Source organism: Ptychodera flava, chromosome 15, assembly GCF_041260155.1.
Source record: "Ptychodera flava strain L36383 chromosome 15, AS_Pfla_20210202, whole genome shotgun sequence".
In the NCBI taxonomy this organism is placed as follows: Eukaryota; Metazoa; Hemichordata; class Enteropneusta; family Ptychoderidae; genus Ptychodera; species Ptychodera flava.
In genome coordinates this window covers 27476113-27495481 of record NC_091942.1, presented here as the reverse complement: position 1 = coordinate 27495481, position 19369 = coordinate 27476113, and the positions used below count along the sequence as shown (strand labels likewise).

The following is a 19369-nucleotide window of genomic DNA, read 5'->3' as shown; positions in this document are numbered from 1 at the left end:
AGTCTATAGTACCCAATGACGATGCTGTATAACTGACAGACTGCAGTCGGTTAATTATCAAATACGTTATGTCGCAGGTATTTCAAGAATATTTATCTGCCAAACTTTCAAGCTTTGCAAAGTATACAGCCAAACAAGACGACGACGAAGATGAAGCAATCCTCCGGCTTGCGTCTTCTCTTGCCATTACCTACCTTATTCATCGCTATGATCTCTATAATCACTTGAAAAGAGAACAACTGGATAATCTGTTTCATGCACTGCTTGTAAAACCAAACTTTAAAAAACGACAGTGTCTGGACTATGAAGGCCTTGAACACCATTTTCCAAATAGCAGAATCAGACGGTAAGTACCACACGAGAAAGTAAATACATTAGTTTCTCTCTCATACCCTGTCGAATATAGTGATTCTTGTCACTCATTCAGCTGTTGGTACGTGCAAGTGCAAGTGCAAGTGTTTGAATTGTGTTTTCAGAAAACAATTACGATTACGTATACGAGACTAGATCAGTAAATGTCGTCAGTGCTATCGCACATTATTCGAAATAATTCGATGTTTCTTATATAGTTAAACAACTGTCACTTGATTGCACTTATTCTTTTATATGCCTTTCCGACCATATTTTTAGTCAGTGTGAGATAAACGAGTCGTTGCAGTTTGCACGGTAATATCAAAAACTCTGTGATTATCTGCGTACGGAGAACCGAAATGTCAGAAACATACATATGAAGCACGCCACCAAATAATTCTTTATTTCATCGCAAGAAACACATATTGAAACTGCAATACTAATTCTCAGTTATTCCGTATACGAAATTTGTCAAGAACTGATTTTATGTGCTTTACAAATTTCCAGCGATGTGGCAGCTGCTGTAGCTGATATGTGTAATAAAAGCATGGAATATAGAGACCTAAACCCAAGATGGATATTCAGTATGCCTATCTTACACTTCTTGATGGGTGTCTCCAGACCATTTGAACCAGTCAATTATGATGTGGTCGACAACACGACTTTATCTGCCTGGTGGGGAGTGGAAGGTCTAAACTACACCGAATTTATTAAGAATGCAAAATACAAAAGGTGAATGCAATTAATTGATATACATTTAGAAATATTCACGTACATGTTTCAATCGCTAGTTGTTATCTATTCATTAATCGAAATTGATAAAATAGCCCCCTCCAAAAAAATGTACTCATCTGTGGGAAACTATCAAAGAAAGAAAAAGATACAGTAACATGACACAATTCAGTAATTGCTAAAACAAGGAAAATAAATCACGTCAAGCAGAAGAAGTACAGTAAAAAGTCAGGAAAACGTCAGACTGCGAATGTTGCCTTGAATTTGTCTAATCATCAAGATTGTAGCTACATGAACAGTAAAACGTAAAATTAAGGGAAAAGTACCCGCAAAGCTATGAAATGGAGCAAACGTGCCTAAGTAGGATCTATGAAAGGAGGGTAAGAGTATGTATGTATGTATGTATGTATGTATGTATGTATGTATGTATGTATGTATGTATGTATGTATGTATGTATGTATGTATGTATGTATGTATGCATGCATGCATGCATGTATGTATGTATGTATGTATGTATGTATGTATGTATGTATGTATGTATGTACGTACCTCCACTTCAAAAACCCACAGTCACTGCATGTATCAACTCGATATTTGGTACTAGACGTGGAGGTTTTTGGCATTCTTCGATTGTGATGACATTTGTCCAAAAAAGTATACAAATTAGCCAAGAAAATGAAATGGTCCACACCCAGATGTATTGATATTTAGCATTTAATTACTTTCGGCAAACATCAGATAAGCTGACCATGTCATAGTGATATTTTTAATATCCTTAATGAAATAAAATAATTCAATATTTTCGTAATTCTTCTGCTTGCCATGAAATTTTAGTTTTTGTTTACATATACCACTGTGAAGTACTTGGCGCTTTTTAATGAAATATTTAATGGACATTACTTACATATAATGTACGTTGAGTTTTGCACTTTTGTATGCCTTTATAAGGGTGAAATAAAGGGAATGAAAATAATAATTTGCATATTTCTTTCTAGAGTTTCAATGGAGCCACTGATAGAAGAATTGGCTCCCATATTCAATGTCGATCACTTACTTCCAAGAACGTGTGCCAGAGTCGTTGGGCTAGACGCCTTTTGTAAACTCACTGAAAAATATCATTTTTCAATCCCCCTGATCTGCATTGTGATCAGAACAAGTACGTATAGTTCCAATGTGAAGGTGAGTCAATTTTAGTATTGATACTCTAAATTTCTTTCGCAGACTTTATTTCTTGTATGTATGTATGTATGTATGTATGTATGTATGTATGTATGTATGTATGTATGTATGTATGTATGTATGTGTGTGTGTGTGTGTGTGTGTGTGGTGTGTGTGTGTGTGTGTGTGTATGTATGTATGTATGTATGTATGTATGTATGTGTATGTATATGTATGCATGTATGTATGTATGTATGTATGTATGTATGTATGTATGTGTCATGTGTATATTTGCGTGTGTGCGTGTGTGTGTGTGTGTCAGAAAATCATCAGTCTGAGATGCAATGTATTAAATCCAATATGTGTCACGTTTATATGTATACTAAGGACCATTCCATATGACGAGTGACTGTAAGAACTGAAATACATAGCGAAAATACAATGTGTCCAGATTGTACGAACAAAAGCGGAATCACAATGCTAGCAACAACGATTAAGTTGAAATCTGATTTGCAGACGCAAAAAATTGATGTTCATATGAGCATGCTCATACGAGGTCGCAGTGACCGTACAGCTAAATGAAGGATACTGCAGACTATTCTGGCTAACTCACGATGAAGCCATAGAGGAATTGGCTAAATTTTGAGGGAAAAACATGACAGACAAAACTGTTCATGGCCAATAAAAATTACAATGTACATTTAGGGAGCCTTCATTTTTTTTACCGGGGGTGGAATTTAAGCTACAAATGAAATGCAAAATCGACCCCTTCATATTTAAATATCTTAAATTTGACCCCCCCCCCAATTAATCAATTGTAAAATGTGACCCCGCAAAGAAAAAAATTCATCTGATTTGATTCATTACCCCTTTGCACCCTAAGGCTCTGTTTGAAAAATAATGACCCTTCAAAAGTGTTTGAAAGAAAATGAGTGACTCTCCCAAATTTTCATGCACTATGAACCCCCAGATGTCACAGCCCTATCAATAATATCTTACCTGACAAGTAATTTCTCATTTGATATTTGAACTTTCAAAGAATCCTTTTTGAACTGTACAAATAATCACTATGGTGAAATTCCAGTATCATATTTTTTGTTTACATCTGCCCTTTCAAACACAATATTCTCATCACGTACATTTATATCATTTGTCAAACATAAAAGCACAGATTAAGCTATATCAATTGTAAAGTGTCTATAAATACAGCGATTTAACTATTTGGTATTGTAAAAAATATTCATAGTTTTCTCATAGACTACAATGTATAGTGAATTGACATTTCGGTGAAATTCCAAAGTCCAATTTATTGTTGAATATGTAATTACAAAGTCCAAAAATCTTTGCAATACTTCATATAACGCCATCACTTGCATGATTATAAAAATTGAGCTATTTTCCCGATATATGTTATTTCTCTTGGTCAACTTGAAAATTTTATTTTTGTGAACGAAAGTGCTCAATACTAACCTTCGTAAAATTTAAACCCCGATCATTTATTGTAAAATTTGACCCCCTGAAAAACAGTTTGTAAAAGTCAACCCCCCGATTTCCACCGACCTCCCCTCCCCCCAAAAAAACCCAATTATGACACTATACGAAGTTTGACGAGTACGAAATTTCTTTAGCATTCCAATGTCTCATTGAAGGTATAAATATATGTCTCCAGTCAACCATGTTTAACATCTTTTTACATGAATCGAGTTATGAAGACACACGATCTGTTCCTCAAAAATCTAATAAGTCTCTATGCAAAAATGATAATCTAATACATAAAAACCCCCAAACCACAAAGCCACATTAACGGAGAACCATTTTATATGTAGTGGTTGTATCCGTAACCAAAGGAGTGAAACTGTGCTTGCCAGTGCAACGCCCTCAAACGACTGCACTATTTACCTTCTTATACTGACTGCAGTCACACCGATCATTATATTGTATTTAACGTTCCATTTAATTTGACATTTCGGCACCACAAGTTAGCATATATGCTCCTTAGAATAGTTTTATCTTTTGGTTGGAAATTATTAAGATTACATTCCTTGGAATATGTTACGAATTCCGATTTCAAAATGTGCAGCAATCACCTTTGCTTTTCGAATTTATTTGTACGATGTTTTCAGGTCGTATATTCTAACGTTTGACAAAACTATTAATGCATGCAATATGACCATGCCCTGAAACAGATAATTAAAGCGTACAACCTTTAGCAGGTTGGGTCAAAATCTTAGCAAGAACAATAAAATATAACATGCAAGTAAACGTTAGCTTTGGTGACATGATGATGAAAAAAGCTGTTACGCGTCAATTGTGTTACATATTTCATGTCCAAGGTTTTCTCCCTTTATCTTTCTCTGTCCCTCTCTCAGACCATGGTCTGTTTAATGAGGCACATCGAACAGCAGACCAAAAGACTGGAAACAGCAGCTTCTCCAGATACGTAAGTTTTGTCACTTCCATATTTTTGCATATTATATTGACTTCCGTATGCCTTCAGTTAATTTTCATTAGTGCACAAACAAAGACTTGTATTCATATTTGTATAGGATTTTCATCTTGTCATTAACTAATAATCTTTGTATTGGGCAATCTTCTGCGATATACTTACGTGTGTGATGTCTGACGTTGTTGACGACATAATTTTAGTATGGACAAGACTTACTTTGTCAACAATGATATAGCACAATATACAGAATGTACTTGTTTGCAAGGCTAACACACCTCTAGTTCATCATGCTTGCATAGACTAACGAGAGAAATTACTTTCTTTTTCATAATTAAATACAGCTCTTTTTTAATTAATTGACAAAGAGATTTTCGAACTAATCCAAATGAAAAACAGTTTATCTTCTTTTGATTTATGCAATTCGTCCTTACCTTACCTCATGTTGTATACTTTCGGGTGGTTAAAACTTTGCATATAATCATGTTGTGTCTCAGGGTGGCTTTGGGTCCTCCCAAATAATGAACTTTATCGTCACAAAACTGAGCTGTAACCCCATTAAAGAGTATATTTTCTAAAAGTGCAGATATCGGTGAGTGCTGTAATTTGTATTTCGTAATTATTGTTAACACATGATTACGTAACAGTAAATTTAAATAACCTCAAATTGTTTTATTCCTTACTTAGTACAAACGATGCATCGTTTTTGCCTCAAATGCGTTTGATCAAAAGTTGTTGTATCGATCGTGCAAGTAGCTCTACCACTTTTGTTTGAAGCTCTAGACCTTTTTCTGTGACGCAAAGGCTGGTGATCGAGCCCTTGTCTAACACCTTTAAGTGTCCCTAACAAAATAAAACTGGGGCAGATAAAAGAGATCTGAGACACACTTCCCTAGTTCATTATGAACATCGAACAGAAACACTGCCGTGTTTGTACAAAGGAATGTTAAAACCTATTTATGATGTTGTTCTAATTGAATATCACATGACCTTTATGTAAACAACAATTGTATAATACTTAGCATAACATTTGAAAATATCTAGGCTTTCAAAAATGAATATTTTAATGGGGTTACGAACTCAATGTTTTAAAGAGAATTCGATGTTTGAAGGGTCCAGGACTTGTCGTGTGCCCTTAACTGAAAAAATAAAAAAAAATCCTTATTTCAGTGATGATGATATGCCAAAATCAGCCGACCTGTTGTCAGAAATCGAAGGTGTCGTCCAGTTTTCATGGATCTTAGTCGATGAAATCTCCAAACGATGTCAAACTTCCTATCGAGACGTATTTTATCTTGCCGTTGCTGTCTTCGTCTCATGCTGCAACCTTTACACAAAAATGCTCCGAGAGGCAATAAGTGGGCAAGAACGAAACCTGACAGTGCAGAAAATTCGAGTCTTTGGACAAAAGACAAAGTTGCTCGAAAATGCTGTTTTATCTTGGCTCAACAAAACCCTTCCAACATATCTATTGAAATTTTCCCACTCTGGGTATGTGTCACTTTGTTATCATAAGGAACTCCAGGTAAGTAATCTTTATATATTGTAGATGTGATGCTCTTTTATGCTTTTCTAATAACTAAACTAATGATAGCAACGTGTCAACATCAGGATTTCTTTCTGATGAAACTTTTTGAACGCGTACATATATCCAAAGTATCACTTATGGTTTGAGTTGTCTCAGACTGTACAATATTTGCTAAATCGAAACACATTATAAGGATATTTTTCGACTAATGATGGCGTCTTTACTCTTAATGATTTTATTATGTTAGTGGAACTGTAAAGAGATATTTTCTTCTCTGACAAAAAGTGGTGCTTTTCACAATGTTCAACCATAATTTTTGAACCAAAATAAATGGAAAGTTATTAAGATTGAACAAATTCCTGATTCTAAATTCCTAATCTGATCACAGGGAACAGATGAAAGGACCCTGGGGTGGGGAGGAGATTTTTTTGTGCAACGGTTTACCTTATTTGATTTTATTAATTTTGAGTGTGATATTTCAAATAAAGAGTTCAACTCCACACCGTCTGACTGCTTTATATATTACCGACAAGTCCTTATCTCCTCTCCAACTTGTGTATACACAAGTGTAATTGCTCCGAAAACATTGCCAACTTGCTAATCCGCTGTCCGTATCAGCGGATTAAGTGATTGAGTCAACACCACAGCCGTCACACACGCATTAAAATAAGTCCTTATTTTAATGCGTGTGGGACGGCTGCGGTGTTGACTCAATCACTTAATCCGCTGATACGGACAGCGGATTAGCAAGTTGGCAATGTTTTCGGAGCAATTACAGTGGTGTATACACAAGTTGGAGAGGAGATAAGGACTTGTCGGTAATATATAAAGCTGTCAGACGGTGTGGAGTTGAACTCTTTATTTGAAATATCACAGTCAAAATTAATAAAATCAAATAAGGTAAACCGTTGCACACAAAAAACTCCCTCCCAACCCCAGGGGACTGATTTCTTTCCCCTATGATCTGATGAAAATATGTGTGTAAAATGAAAGAACTCCGTGTGGTCCTTAAGACTATTACAATGCCAAGAACTCTAAGATAAATAAAGCATAAAGGAAAGTTCAGTAACTGCACGTGTCATATGATACCCATGCACTCACTGTGATAATGTCCGTTCTTTGATTGGACGCATTTGTTTTCAATGTTTACAATTGTTCTAAAAATTTTTGTAATTTTTGGTTAATATATAGACAACATAATACTGTGGAACTGGCCTTCACCTCAGCAAAACTCTTAGTATCGCTTACTACCGTTAAGTTAATATTTGACGATTGCCATTATACCATACATAGGGCTAGTACATTCATGATTAACGAGTAGGGACCGGAGGAATTTAGGGGAAGTGAAAACCATAAAGGCATTAAACTTCGATATTAAGATGTTGTTTTTACAAAAGGATGCAACATATTTTAAGGTAATCTTCTTTTAATCCAATTTTAAGTGAATGGCAGTTTGCCAAAATATGTATTTAATATTATGGCTTTCTTGTCAAAACAACTACAACGGTACGAAATACCCCTGCATTGTACGAAGCAAAAAGTCTGTATCCGCTCGTCAGCAACATTTTAAATGCGTAGCCTGAATTTCTCGTATCCCTTGTCTACAATAGCAATGACACGGGATATAGGCTATGTTTGAGAGAGTAATGTCTCCTTTGACTAGAAGACACCGAATCCGGTCAAGACCAGTTGTACATTGTAATTGCACAAGTTATGCGCAATTTTTGTTCGGTATATGCAACCATAGTTTTACTGGACATTTGATGACTAACTTTTCATAAATTCAGTCCGGATACAATTCATTTTTTACATGAACAATGTGCCTTTGTCACTTCAGCCGTTTCTGATGTTATCCGTATGCATTCATGATTGTCATCGACAATTGCACGTGTTGAAATGCGTTGTAATTAATTAGCTTGTCATCAAAGCTTGATGATACCGAAGCTCTCTACGAAGTGACATTCTTCTACATTATCCTAAAAGCTTACATTTCTGGAATGACAGTGACTGCAATGAAGATAGAACGCACATTGGGGACAGATATCAGGACTCTGAAAATTTTGCAATTCTTTTCTGATCTACCACTTGTGGGAGTTCATTTTAAAGCTCTTGGTGTAAGAAAACTTTTAACCGGCTTAGTTTTTCGACATCCGAAAATTTCATTTTCCCTCTAGAGTTAACACAGGGGTGGCGGCCATTTTGAAGTTTAAATATCGGTAAATCTTGAGTTATTTGTTTCTCTAGTACCAAAATATGCACGGTGACTCCCGAATTTTTATTCTTGATTTTGAAAGAGAATGGTTGAAAGATTCCCTAAGGAAAGTTTCAGAAAAAGTTTACTAAGTCTTTCACTTTCGAAGCGCATACTACCTTAAGGAATTTTTTCTCACATTTACGGATCATTCTATATGTGTAATGAAAGTAATGTAATGTACAATACCGACATATTTGTTACTAAGCATGAAAAGCAAAGATACAGCAATTCCTCAATGTTTATGACCAACGTCCATTTTCTGCAAAAGTTATGATCGTCGGAACAACACCGGGTACAATGAAATTATTACTTTACCTGTTTACTACGTGTACAATCGGATGCAGAGAACGTTCAGGACAACGCTGATAGAACGTTGAGAGCCACTTTCCTTACATAAGTACTTCCTGTCACCGTTGAATAAAGCTAGACCGAGGCAAATTTGCGTAACAGGGGATGATTTAAGATTATTGAAATGTTTCACATTCATCAGAGGTTATTATCGTGAAAACAGTGCGTTTGAGAAAGGTTTCATTATTAATGCGCCTGTCATGCTTACTAAGGCCAAAAAAGAAAAAGAAATGTTTCTGGTCAGCGCGCGCGTCACTTGAACAACAGCGCGTCACCCTTTTTTTCTGTTTGTGGCCGGCGGCCGTGGCTGACACCAAACCAAAATGGCTGAAGAGAAAGAGAAAATTCTTTGGGGGGCATGATCAGTGACTGCATGAACAGTATATATGTGACTATATTGATAAAACTTTAAAACTGACCCTCCTCCCTCCCTTGAGGGGAAAAAAAAATTCGCGTCGCTGCACCATTTTTTAAAGAAAGACCTGACCAGAAACATTTCTTTTTTTTGGCCTAAGCATTCTTTTTTTTTTCGTTTTACACCTAATGATTTCGTTATGGAATAATTAACAACGAAAATTTTATGAGGATAAACAATTTGAATTGTCAAGAAAACCAATTTTCCAGAATTTCATTTATAGGTATGGACAGATTTTCTGCGCATAGAGTTTGATGCTGCGGAAGATAATGAATCTTGGCAGGATGCTCTACTGCATATGTTTACAAAGAGATTGAATGAGGTATGCTTTGTAAAATGCGTTCATGCATTTCAATACGGTTGATGTGGAAGCACTGAATCTGTCATGGCAATCGAGAAATGTTGACAACAACTGGCGTTAAATTAAGCTGAAAATTTGGAGAAAAGCTTGAGAGGTTGTGTTGAGTGACTGCCCACGCGTCACAAATCATCTGGCTGTACGTCGATTTTCTTTTACCTCACAAATGCAATTTCATTCTCATTGTATATAAATACCAGGTGTTAATATTTTATGAAACATTTCTTCTGCCTTAAGCTTGGCACAATATTTGCAGAACGTTTCCACTGAAGTTTTTCAAAGATCATTTTATTTGCAAATGTCAGAATTTTACTTTAGGCCAAAGTAAGTAAATTCTTTGTTTTGCGTCCACTCAAAATCCTAAAAGGTACGCGGGTAAGCGGTTAAAAAACACACACAGAAAATTTAACACAAAATCTGTTTGCCTTTATTCTGTTTATTGGACAATTTTTCTCAAACAACATGAATACTCCAGGACCTGTCACAGTGTGACACACTGTATGATCACTGTATGCATTTTCATGACAAATGGATCAAAATTAACAGTCATTCTTTGACTTTTGCTTTTCTTTTATTAGTTTTAGATTTCTTTCTTGTGCATTCAAAGTGTCCACATGTCAATACCATTGCACAGCAACTTGACCGCCTCATCAAATTACAGGACTGATCACTGGTTTGTTTTAGTTTCAAGTTAAAATGGACGAATGAACCAAATTTTTGGCAAACCTGAAAGACCGATAAACTAGGATAGGCTTCAACACTTTCCGATTTTTCCGTCTGCCATATTCTCTGAGTCGTGGTACCCAAGTCCAATCGGCCGACTGAATCTCTCTCTGCTCAAGTCCCGAATGCTCGCAATGACCATGCCTTCAAGTTACCGTGCAAAGGTTTCCTGTTTTTAAACTTCGATTATTTCCATGCTTTCATCCATTTTTTATCGTGACGGCAAAGCCACAAAAGGCAAAGCCACAACAGACAGCGAGAACGTTGAGGCCTCGGAGTGAGGCAGAGAGGATCGAAAGGGGTAAATGTGTATAGAGTACTCAACGCACGGTCTATCAGTGAAATCTGACTGCCGTAAAGGAGTATTTCATCGCAAAGTTAAAAGCCACGACTTGTTTTTGCGACAAAATGGCGCCACCAACGGCAAAATTTTGAAAGGAAAGTTTGTGGTTTTTTTCCGAAAATCTCCAAAAACCTAGGCGCGCGCGGACGCAAAACAAAGAATTACTTACTTTGGCCTTAATGAAATTGACACTGTGCAACATATCACATTCATTTTCCATTTGAAACATTCAACATGCTCCTCTTCATTGATATTACGAAACAGATGTCACCTACAAAATTGCCCATTATCAGACAAATATGGGCTCTTTCAATGTCATTTATTTTATACGAAAGGTCATTCAATTGTTTCCTTAATGCGTATCTGCTCAATGATGTGTGTGATATGAAAGCTATTTTAATGCTATATTATAAAAGTCGCGAGTCTTTTTACCTCACAGATAAATGTTGAACAAAAGGTAGAATTATTTTGTCACCAAAGCGTAACTTCTGAGTGTCACCAGAAGATATTTGATGTTATTGGCGAAGCTGCACTGAAAGCTGTTGAGCAACTTTGTGAGGTAAGATGGCGAATAATGTCATGATTTCACTTCGGTGGTAGACTTGTAATTCGACTGGATTATTGTAAGACTTTCTTTGTCGCTCATATCCTCTATGTAGAAAGGCACTGTTCATAACCTATACCGAATATTGAAACTGATATATTCCGTTTAAAGTAAGGACAATGATGACATCTGTCGATCAATTGATCCCGAGACAAACACGCAATAAAATGTTTCAATCAGTGGAACATCTTCGGCAAGTGTGGCACGTGATGTGAACGACAACTCATCACTTAGCGACAAGAATATCACATTTTATATTCCATTATATACACTATAAAACACACGTAAAAAGAAAAGTTTGACCAGTCTATTTTGTACAAAACAAGCATAGACCCTTGTATGAGTCAGTAATATCTGTCTGTTTGCCTCTGTCTTTCTCCATAGCGAGGTCAAGGAGTCAAAGTGTTCGCCCCCCTGAAAGACGCTCACAATAGCAACAAATGCAAGCATCCTGATAGAGCATACAGATATGGCATTCTTCTGTCAAACTTGCTGAATAAATCTTGGCCAAAATCAAGAACTGGTGAATCACAACTGGAATGTGCTGAACTATTACGGCACATTCTGACATGGCCACCTTTCGCCAGTTTCGTTAAAATGACTGGTAGGTTTTTTAGATGTATTGACGGTATTTGATAGCGTATAATTTTTGTGTGTCAAAACCCTTCCCATAGATGCATCAAACATTTTGTTTGTGCGAAAGAGACACAAAACTCCTACGCATATCGTACAAAACTACTCCTGAGAGTAATCTACGTTTCGAACTCCATCGAGATTTTGGTAATAATCGTAAAATACGTATTTGCTTGTAGTAATATATATTCGTATTCCTACTCTTTTTACACAGAGTTTGAACATGGTTATGGTGACATTCTTGATGACGTTGCCCAGCAAAACCTTTCCATTGCTCTTTCGTTGACCCACAGTCTACTGACTGAAATCATGGAAGGAAGTGTTTCATTCAGAAACATGGAACTAGTTCTCACTAACAAGCGCCAGTTTCTTGAACTGTGCGATATTACCGAGAGGGCAGCTCCGGTTGAGTATCCCGCCACTGATGAAAAACATCCCACCCTCTCAACATCAAAAAATCAGATGATCTCGACATTGCTGCGTTACAGACAAGGGGAGTTGCTGGAATTCCAAAAGGAGAAGCAGCTCGTTGCGTGCTTAGTAGGACAGTGTAGGCTCATTGATCCAGGTATGGTAATGCAGGTTAGCTACATGAATACGGGGAATATTTTGAATCATGGTAACTTCAATCGTGAGTAGAGGGATTGTTTCAATGTAGGACTTTGAATACCTGGAGGCTTTTACACACCGGACGGAGATCAAACAAGATCATAATTATGTCATTGACTGATCTTTGTGGGGAAAATTTAGACTGTATTAATGGACTTAGTCTTGTAAAAGACGTTTGTTTCTGACTCATCAAGTAAGTCGACAATGATCTGCCTCATATTGGTCTGGAGCAGTTTTCCGTATCATATCTTTCTGTAATTAACGCATTCCATTCGTCAGAAAGAAAACAAAGGGCACAAATTGCCCAATACGGTAGTAGCGCAAGTAATGTGATTATTGAATGTAAAGGAAGGTAAGTCCTGTAAATTTTGGTAAAGCAATTAACATTTTCTTTGGTGAAAGACGTTGCGATACATACTAAGTTCCACGTTGTTTGATTTGATACAGGGAGTGCTGTTTCCCTTGAGAACAAGCTGGAAGCGTCCATTGAATCAGTTAGTTGGAAGACCATTTGCGAACCGTTTACACCGTTTAATCAACAGAGTATACCTCGAATTACATATTTCGGTCTCCCCCAGTGTGTAAAGATGATGATGTTGCTGCTACCAAAAATAGAGAGTAGCTATGTCTTCAGAAAGCAGTGGACAGAGATTGGAAAAAGTTTTCTCAAGAAAAAAGGTGATCACATTACTATCACGGAAATCGCCAGTGAGGTGTGGCCAAACGTTCAACGGTACATAACCGAGGTGACGACAAAGATGGAAAATGGTAACATTACATTGGGCCAGGTCGACGAAATTTTCAAAGAATTCCGTGGTCACTATAAGGAATTGAAGCAGGAGCTCATCAAACTGAATGGACAAGGATCAAAAGAATGGATTGCCGCCAGAGTTGGCCAAGTTGAGCAATACTATGAACTTGATTGTCGACTTGCCGCAGTAGATATCATACTGAAAGTGAAAGACATGCTTGGTTTGACGGGAAACTTTCATACTATCGATACGTTACGTTCTTTGGTGAGTTATTGATAAAGGTTCTCTGATGGACCTTTCGGTCATAGTGATATATTTTTTATCTGCCGGACACAATTAGAAGTAATTTGAAGATCGCCGAAATTTCTAGAGAGAGACCCAAGAGTTACAGGGACGAAATATTCCCTTTCAGGAATCAGAAAGTGTACAATGTGTTGAAAAGACTTGCAATTTTGTAAGGAAGAATATTTTTCAGTTATTTAAGTGACATTTAGAAGATCTGTTCGCTAGTATTCTTGTATTGTAAAGGCGTCTTTATATGAGAAATTGTTGTTTTCTTTCTCAGAAAGTGAGAATAGATCACCGTTAAGCGATAATCTAGTGATATTGTCTTTACACGATACCTTCATTATTAACTCGCCAGAATACGACTTTGTTGTTTTTGTTTGCAGAAAGACGGTAACATCAAACAAAAACCACTGAATTCAATGAGTGACCAAGTGATGAATGCGAGTACGAGACTATCAGACATTGCGCCAAGAGAGGTCAGCTGTCTTGAGGGAATGTTGAAATGTAGGGATTTGATTGAATGGTTAAGAAGTGAAATAGAGAGTAAGTAATCTATATTCATAAGTGTTTCCGCAATCCTAATATTTGGTGAGAAATCGTTCGTCTTTCTTTTATTCAATCATTTAGAAATGCGTCTTGCTCATTTACAAAGCATTTAACATTAAACGAAAAGTGTAAATCACAAAGAAAGTATTTATTGCACGCAAAGAAATCAATCATCGACTAACTTATGGCTTGTACCAACAGATGTACAGCAGCTAAAAGTCTTCGTAGACTTAGCTATGATCTCAGCTGGAGAGACACCGATGGAAGTCGACCGCGTCAAGTGGCTTCATCAAGCAACCACTGGTTATGCTCCACTTATTTTTGACCTAGATGTAAATGCTGACTTTGATCAATTACTCGATTCATGTGACTCGTTGTGGAATGCACTAAGAAATGATGAAACATTGCCAGATAAATTGGTAAGTTGACATATCATGATACTGTAAAATGTACAGAAATTGTAATTGTGTTTGTCATGAAAAAGGTAAAGAGTTAGGTAGTGTCATCATTTTATGGTTTATTCTCTTCGATATATGCATTGGAAGTTCCTAATTTTGTGCGATGATGTTCAGGCGTAATGTAACGAGTATGTTTGCGTGGTTTGTCTGGTTTGCAGATAAGTATCAGCCGTCATATAGAGTGGATCAAAGGGGTGAAGCAGTCCCACGGCTCCGTGGAAATGTCATCACTTAGCCAAGCAGAAGCTATCAACTCCAGGGGAATCTACACAGTGGGATGTCTAGGAAAGAAAGTAGCAAAGGTAACATTATAGACTTGCCGTTCCTGTAATCAGTACCTGTTTAACTGTCTTCACATACCATAGACTTGTCTTTTGACATTCACTGTTTTCAGATGTGTGAAATACGACATGATAGAAAAATGGAAGTAAATTAAAAACCTGATTTAAATATTTGGAGACCATTTAAGATATATTATGATGCTAAATGTATCATAGAAAATGTGTCACACTGGTATATTCATTAATATTTTACTGGTTAATATTGAAGGAAAAATGTCTCTAGATGTTTATAGCTTGTGAGCGAATCTTTAAATGACTTATAGTAGTAAGCAAAAGTTGTGTCGATTGATTTTATATCATCCTGACAAAAATGTTTAAAACTGACACCATAAAGTATTCTCAAGGGACTGTCAGGTCTTTGCTTTATATTGATATTGATATGATATTTATACGCATGCTCAAACATGAATGTTTTGGGCATATTTATTCAAACAGGAGAAAAAGTAATTATGTTTATCTTTCTTCTTTTGTCATCGTCTTTACAGGATTCTATAGATGCTGTTGTCAGTTTGTTAGTTCCAGCTGTTGAGCAAATACCCCTTGATAGCACCAGTGATTCTTCAATGAAGAACGAGAAAGAAAGTGATAAAGAGTACACATTGGAAATGCTGAGAGATTTACAAAGCAAACTGATGTTAGTGGCTGGCAAAGCGGAGCAGGGAAAAGGAGAAGTTGACAAGTTTACTGAAGTAAGGATTGAGTCAGGCATTAAAACTCTACGTTAGCGTCCGTAACAGTAATATTAAAAATTTTGAAATGGAAAATCTTGATTTGCCAGCAAGATGTCACTAAACGAACGACAGCAGAAGTTTTGTCGAATTCCCAGACATGCCATCAGCCTCTTACGAGATATTGGCATGTCTCATGCAATACTAATCGTAATACGTGTACCTCGTCCAAACTCTCTGTTGTGAATCGTTAATTTACGGTCACTTGGTTTGCCACATTTTGATGCTGATACATGCAAAAGGTAAATCACCCGTCAACAGATTCCAAAACTGTTCAAGGACTCATTAACAGTTCAAAGCAAATGTTAACGGAAAAATTTGAAAGTTCCGTCTTTGCATGCGCACACTCTAAAATTATAACAGTAGATAGCGGTGTAATCTGCAACCAAGACTGGAGTTTTAGCCGAAAAAATCTCTACATTTGGCAAGAAAATTGAATGAGACGTGTTACAAAACATACATTGACTGAGTTTGTTTTCATCTGGCCATAGAGTCGCCCTAAACAGTCTTGTTTCCTCGGCCTAGTGTCTCGATAGACAGACTTTTTGGGCAACACTCAGGCCGGTCTCGAGCAGCAAACGCATGCTGAGACATACAGCCAGTTAATAGGTGCATACTGTACGCTGTCGTATTAATGGCCCTAATGACCACACAAGCTGTCGTACTGGTTCGTTAAGTGAAATATTGCTATCAAACTACTAAAATAATCACAATCATACCCATCCATAATCCAACAACAATAATTCAAAATTCGTTATTACATGATCAATTGCTACAAAGACAGACTCAAACAGCACAGAACAGACAGCAAAGTACCGATACACACAACAAAGTCACATCCGTGAACGAAAGATATAAGGACCTCTGGCAAAAAGACCAAGAAGTGATATAAGATGTTAATAAAATTATAGTAAGCGCATCCTGCCCCACTCGTGGCACCCGTTCTATATCAATCCGTAAGTCAAATAGGTAGTGGTCACTAACAAAAGATCAATGTCACTGATGCCATCAGCGATGATTTGTCGAAGAGAGACACCATATTTATCTACCAGCTTGTGATACCAGTCAACAAGCTTTGAATGTAGAGACAAGCCTTTCTCTAGTGTAAGCTTCATTAAAAGGTTTGTAAGAAAACTCAAACCACATCCCTTATATACAGTTTGAGTGATCTGACAACCGAGCCTATAGATCAGTGTATGTTTGCAAACAACCCAACTTTTGCAATAACAAGTTTCTCTTATGCTGTCGCAGCGAGGTAAGGAAATAAGAAAAGGTGAAAAAATACGTTCCTGCATGTATACACGCCAGCATGTACCTACAACGCTTACAGGCAAGCCTTGCCACTTCGATGCCTGGTATGCATGTTTTTTTCACACACACTAAACGTTTTCATACCATTAACAGGAAGGAACCTAATGACTGGATTGTTTGTACAGGATAAACAGCAGAAAACCGACACCGAAATATATCTGACATGTAAGCCTTGAGACAGATTACTATCACCAGTCTGGGGTGCAAATTAAGCTCTTTACGACCAGATGGCTATTGACTCACACACATCCAAATTAAAGTCATGACACTATGAAAACGTTTAGTGTGTGTAAAAACATGCATACCAGGCATCGAAGTGGCAAGGCTTGCCTGTAAGCGTTGTATCCCAACGTTGTAAAGCATAAAAGGTGGACAATTATTGTTATAAAACACATTTCCTCAAGGAGTCTCCTTTTGAGAAACCAGCGTAAATACGAGATATCTTTCCGTGAGAGGATGAGTAATTCTAGGACGATGGACGTCTATACCTAAGGATAGATTAGTTACCTTCAAGTTAGCTTGATTTGGGACGCAAACGAAATATTCCCAGTTGATGTAACTGTAATTGATGTTTTTGCCTCTGTTACCTTTACCCTGATTTATCTTGTCATTCGTAAAGGAACATATTTTTGTCGGGCAAATAGGCTCATACCCCCTTCCCTCACAAAGATGCCTTGTAAATTTTTCATCGGTCACTGGTGCAAGACAGTCGATATGTCTTCATCCTTTGGGACAATATTCATTGTAATAGCACCTTCAGTGGCACGCCTTTTAGGGACGTTTTCTCACTTATGATTGTCTATAAATTGGTTCAAGAAACTGCCCTCTGTGCCGCAAGGTAAGGGCTATGTAGAACATGTAGTGATGCACCTACACTGCTCGGTTTCATCACCGTCTTAAGTATTAACTAGAGCATTACTCTAACCCGACGACTCTATAAAATTGCTTCATGCCGCTATTGTCAGGTGTCAGTTTCACGGTGGAATCTTTCTTTTGTGGTCAAGCAAATCATCTGCAATTGTTGAATTGCGTAAAGCAACTGATGATTTCTTAAGAACGCATTAAGCTATTTCATGATCAATGTTATATGCATATCGCACTGTACTTTAAATTCCACACAGTATTATTTATTCAAACATCTCGATAGGTCGCTTATATGTAAATCGTGGTTTCATTTAAGTATTTGTTTTGTCATAGTTCTTTTCTTTGTATTACAGATATTATCTGGTGTAATGAGACTTGCATCCACGTACATTGACTTGTATTCCACTGGTAACGTTCTATTTTCTGAATGGAAGGTCTTTATTTTTTGCGAACCAGACAAGAAAGTGTCAGTCATTGTTGATGTTGGCATTGATGGGTATGACTTCAAAGGAACTGAACCAATTGAGAAGCAATTGAGTAGCCTCTGTGACTTCTTGGAGAAATGTCTGCAGGAATGGATGATATACGTTGAAGAGAAGCAGGAACAACATTACTACCTGAATTTTTTCACAACAAAGCAGTTGGTAATGTTGAGAAAGGAGCTAGCACGTGCAGTAATGTCAATCGATGAAATGTCTCCTGGTATGTACACTTTGCTTGGCACCTTAAAACAAGATTGCTGTGCAGATGATGTAAAAGAAGCAGTGAAAAAGACTTTCATTGAGCGTAGCGATGATGACATGTTGGTACATTCCAAAGAAGACCCCTGCAATACTACTTTTGAAGACGCAACAGAAGTTGGTAAGGGTGATCCTGATGTTGGCAATTCCGAAGACATGAGGCGGGTAAAGAAGCTCCAAATATTGTTGAAATTCTTGGAAGAAGAAGGCATATCAGAGATGGTAGCAAAAGCTGCTGTTGTAAGCTGTGGCATTGAAGCTGATATGGATGATGCCCTAGCATGGTGTTTCCAGAACATGAATAACCAAGAATTGGTCTCTCAGCTAAATGAAACTTGGAATGAACAGATACAAAATTGGAATATCTCTGGCACTAGAGGTGTTATTGACCCTGCACTACCTCCTGCGCCAACTGTTGAAGATTCTTCCAGTAACACTATGATTCCAGAGGTTCCCAAAGCTGACGTCCAACCAAGACATGAACAAATGACCTCACTAGACACAATCATACCGTTGATCCTTGAACTTGAGAGTAAGGACGAGTAAGTAAAAGCCTCATTTGTAAGACAAATTCGCGAACCAGCAAAATCTCCCACTAGTTACACTTTTACTGATGACTTGGAGTCTATAGACTAAAGGATACCATCACCGTTAGCACTCAAATAATTGCAACGCGGAAGAGTGTATTTGCCGTAACTTCAAAAATATTCCAAATTTGCTAAAATAGATCTTGAAGCGACAATTTCGAGGAAGAATTGAATTATATTTTTAGGCCTAGGGAAATGTATATTTGAAGGAAGGACCATTTAATAATTACCTTTGTAAACAATAGTTACGTCAG

General features: G+C 37.1%; 1 protein-coding gene across 1 annotated transcript in view; it reads left to right on the top strand.

Moving 5' to 3' along the window:
- Positions 1-19369, top strand: part of LOC139150765 (E3 ubiquitin-protein ligase rnf213-alpha-like) — a 45759-nt gene that overhangs the window by 1445 nt on the left and 24945 nt on the right. The window contains exons 2-16 of the mRNA XM_070723161.1: positions 78-346; positions 859-1083; positions 2080-2263; positions 4612-4682; positions 8958-9054; positions 9454-9552; positions 11094-11213; positions 11643-11862; positions 12106-12459; positions 12948-13516; positions 13924-14083; positions 14288-14505; positions 14703-14846; positions 15371-15574; positions 18142-19070. Of these exons, the coding sequence (XP_070579262.1) occupies positions 78-346; positions 859-1083; positions 2080-2263; positions 4612-4682; positions 8958-9054; positions 9454-9552; positions 11094-11213; positions 11643-11862; positions 12106-12459; positions 12948-13516; positions 13924-14083; positions 14288-14505; positions 14703-14846; positions 15371-15574; positions 18142-19070 (3863 nt within the window). The remainder of the gene's footprint in view (positions 1-77; positions 347-858; positions 1084-2079; positions 2264-4611; positions 4683-8957; positions 9055-9453; positions 9553-11093; positions 11214-11642; positions 11863-12105; positions 12460-12947; positions 13517-13923; positions 14084-14287; positions 14506-14702; positions 14847-15370; positions 15575-18141; positions 19071-19369) is intronic.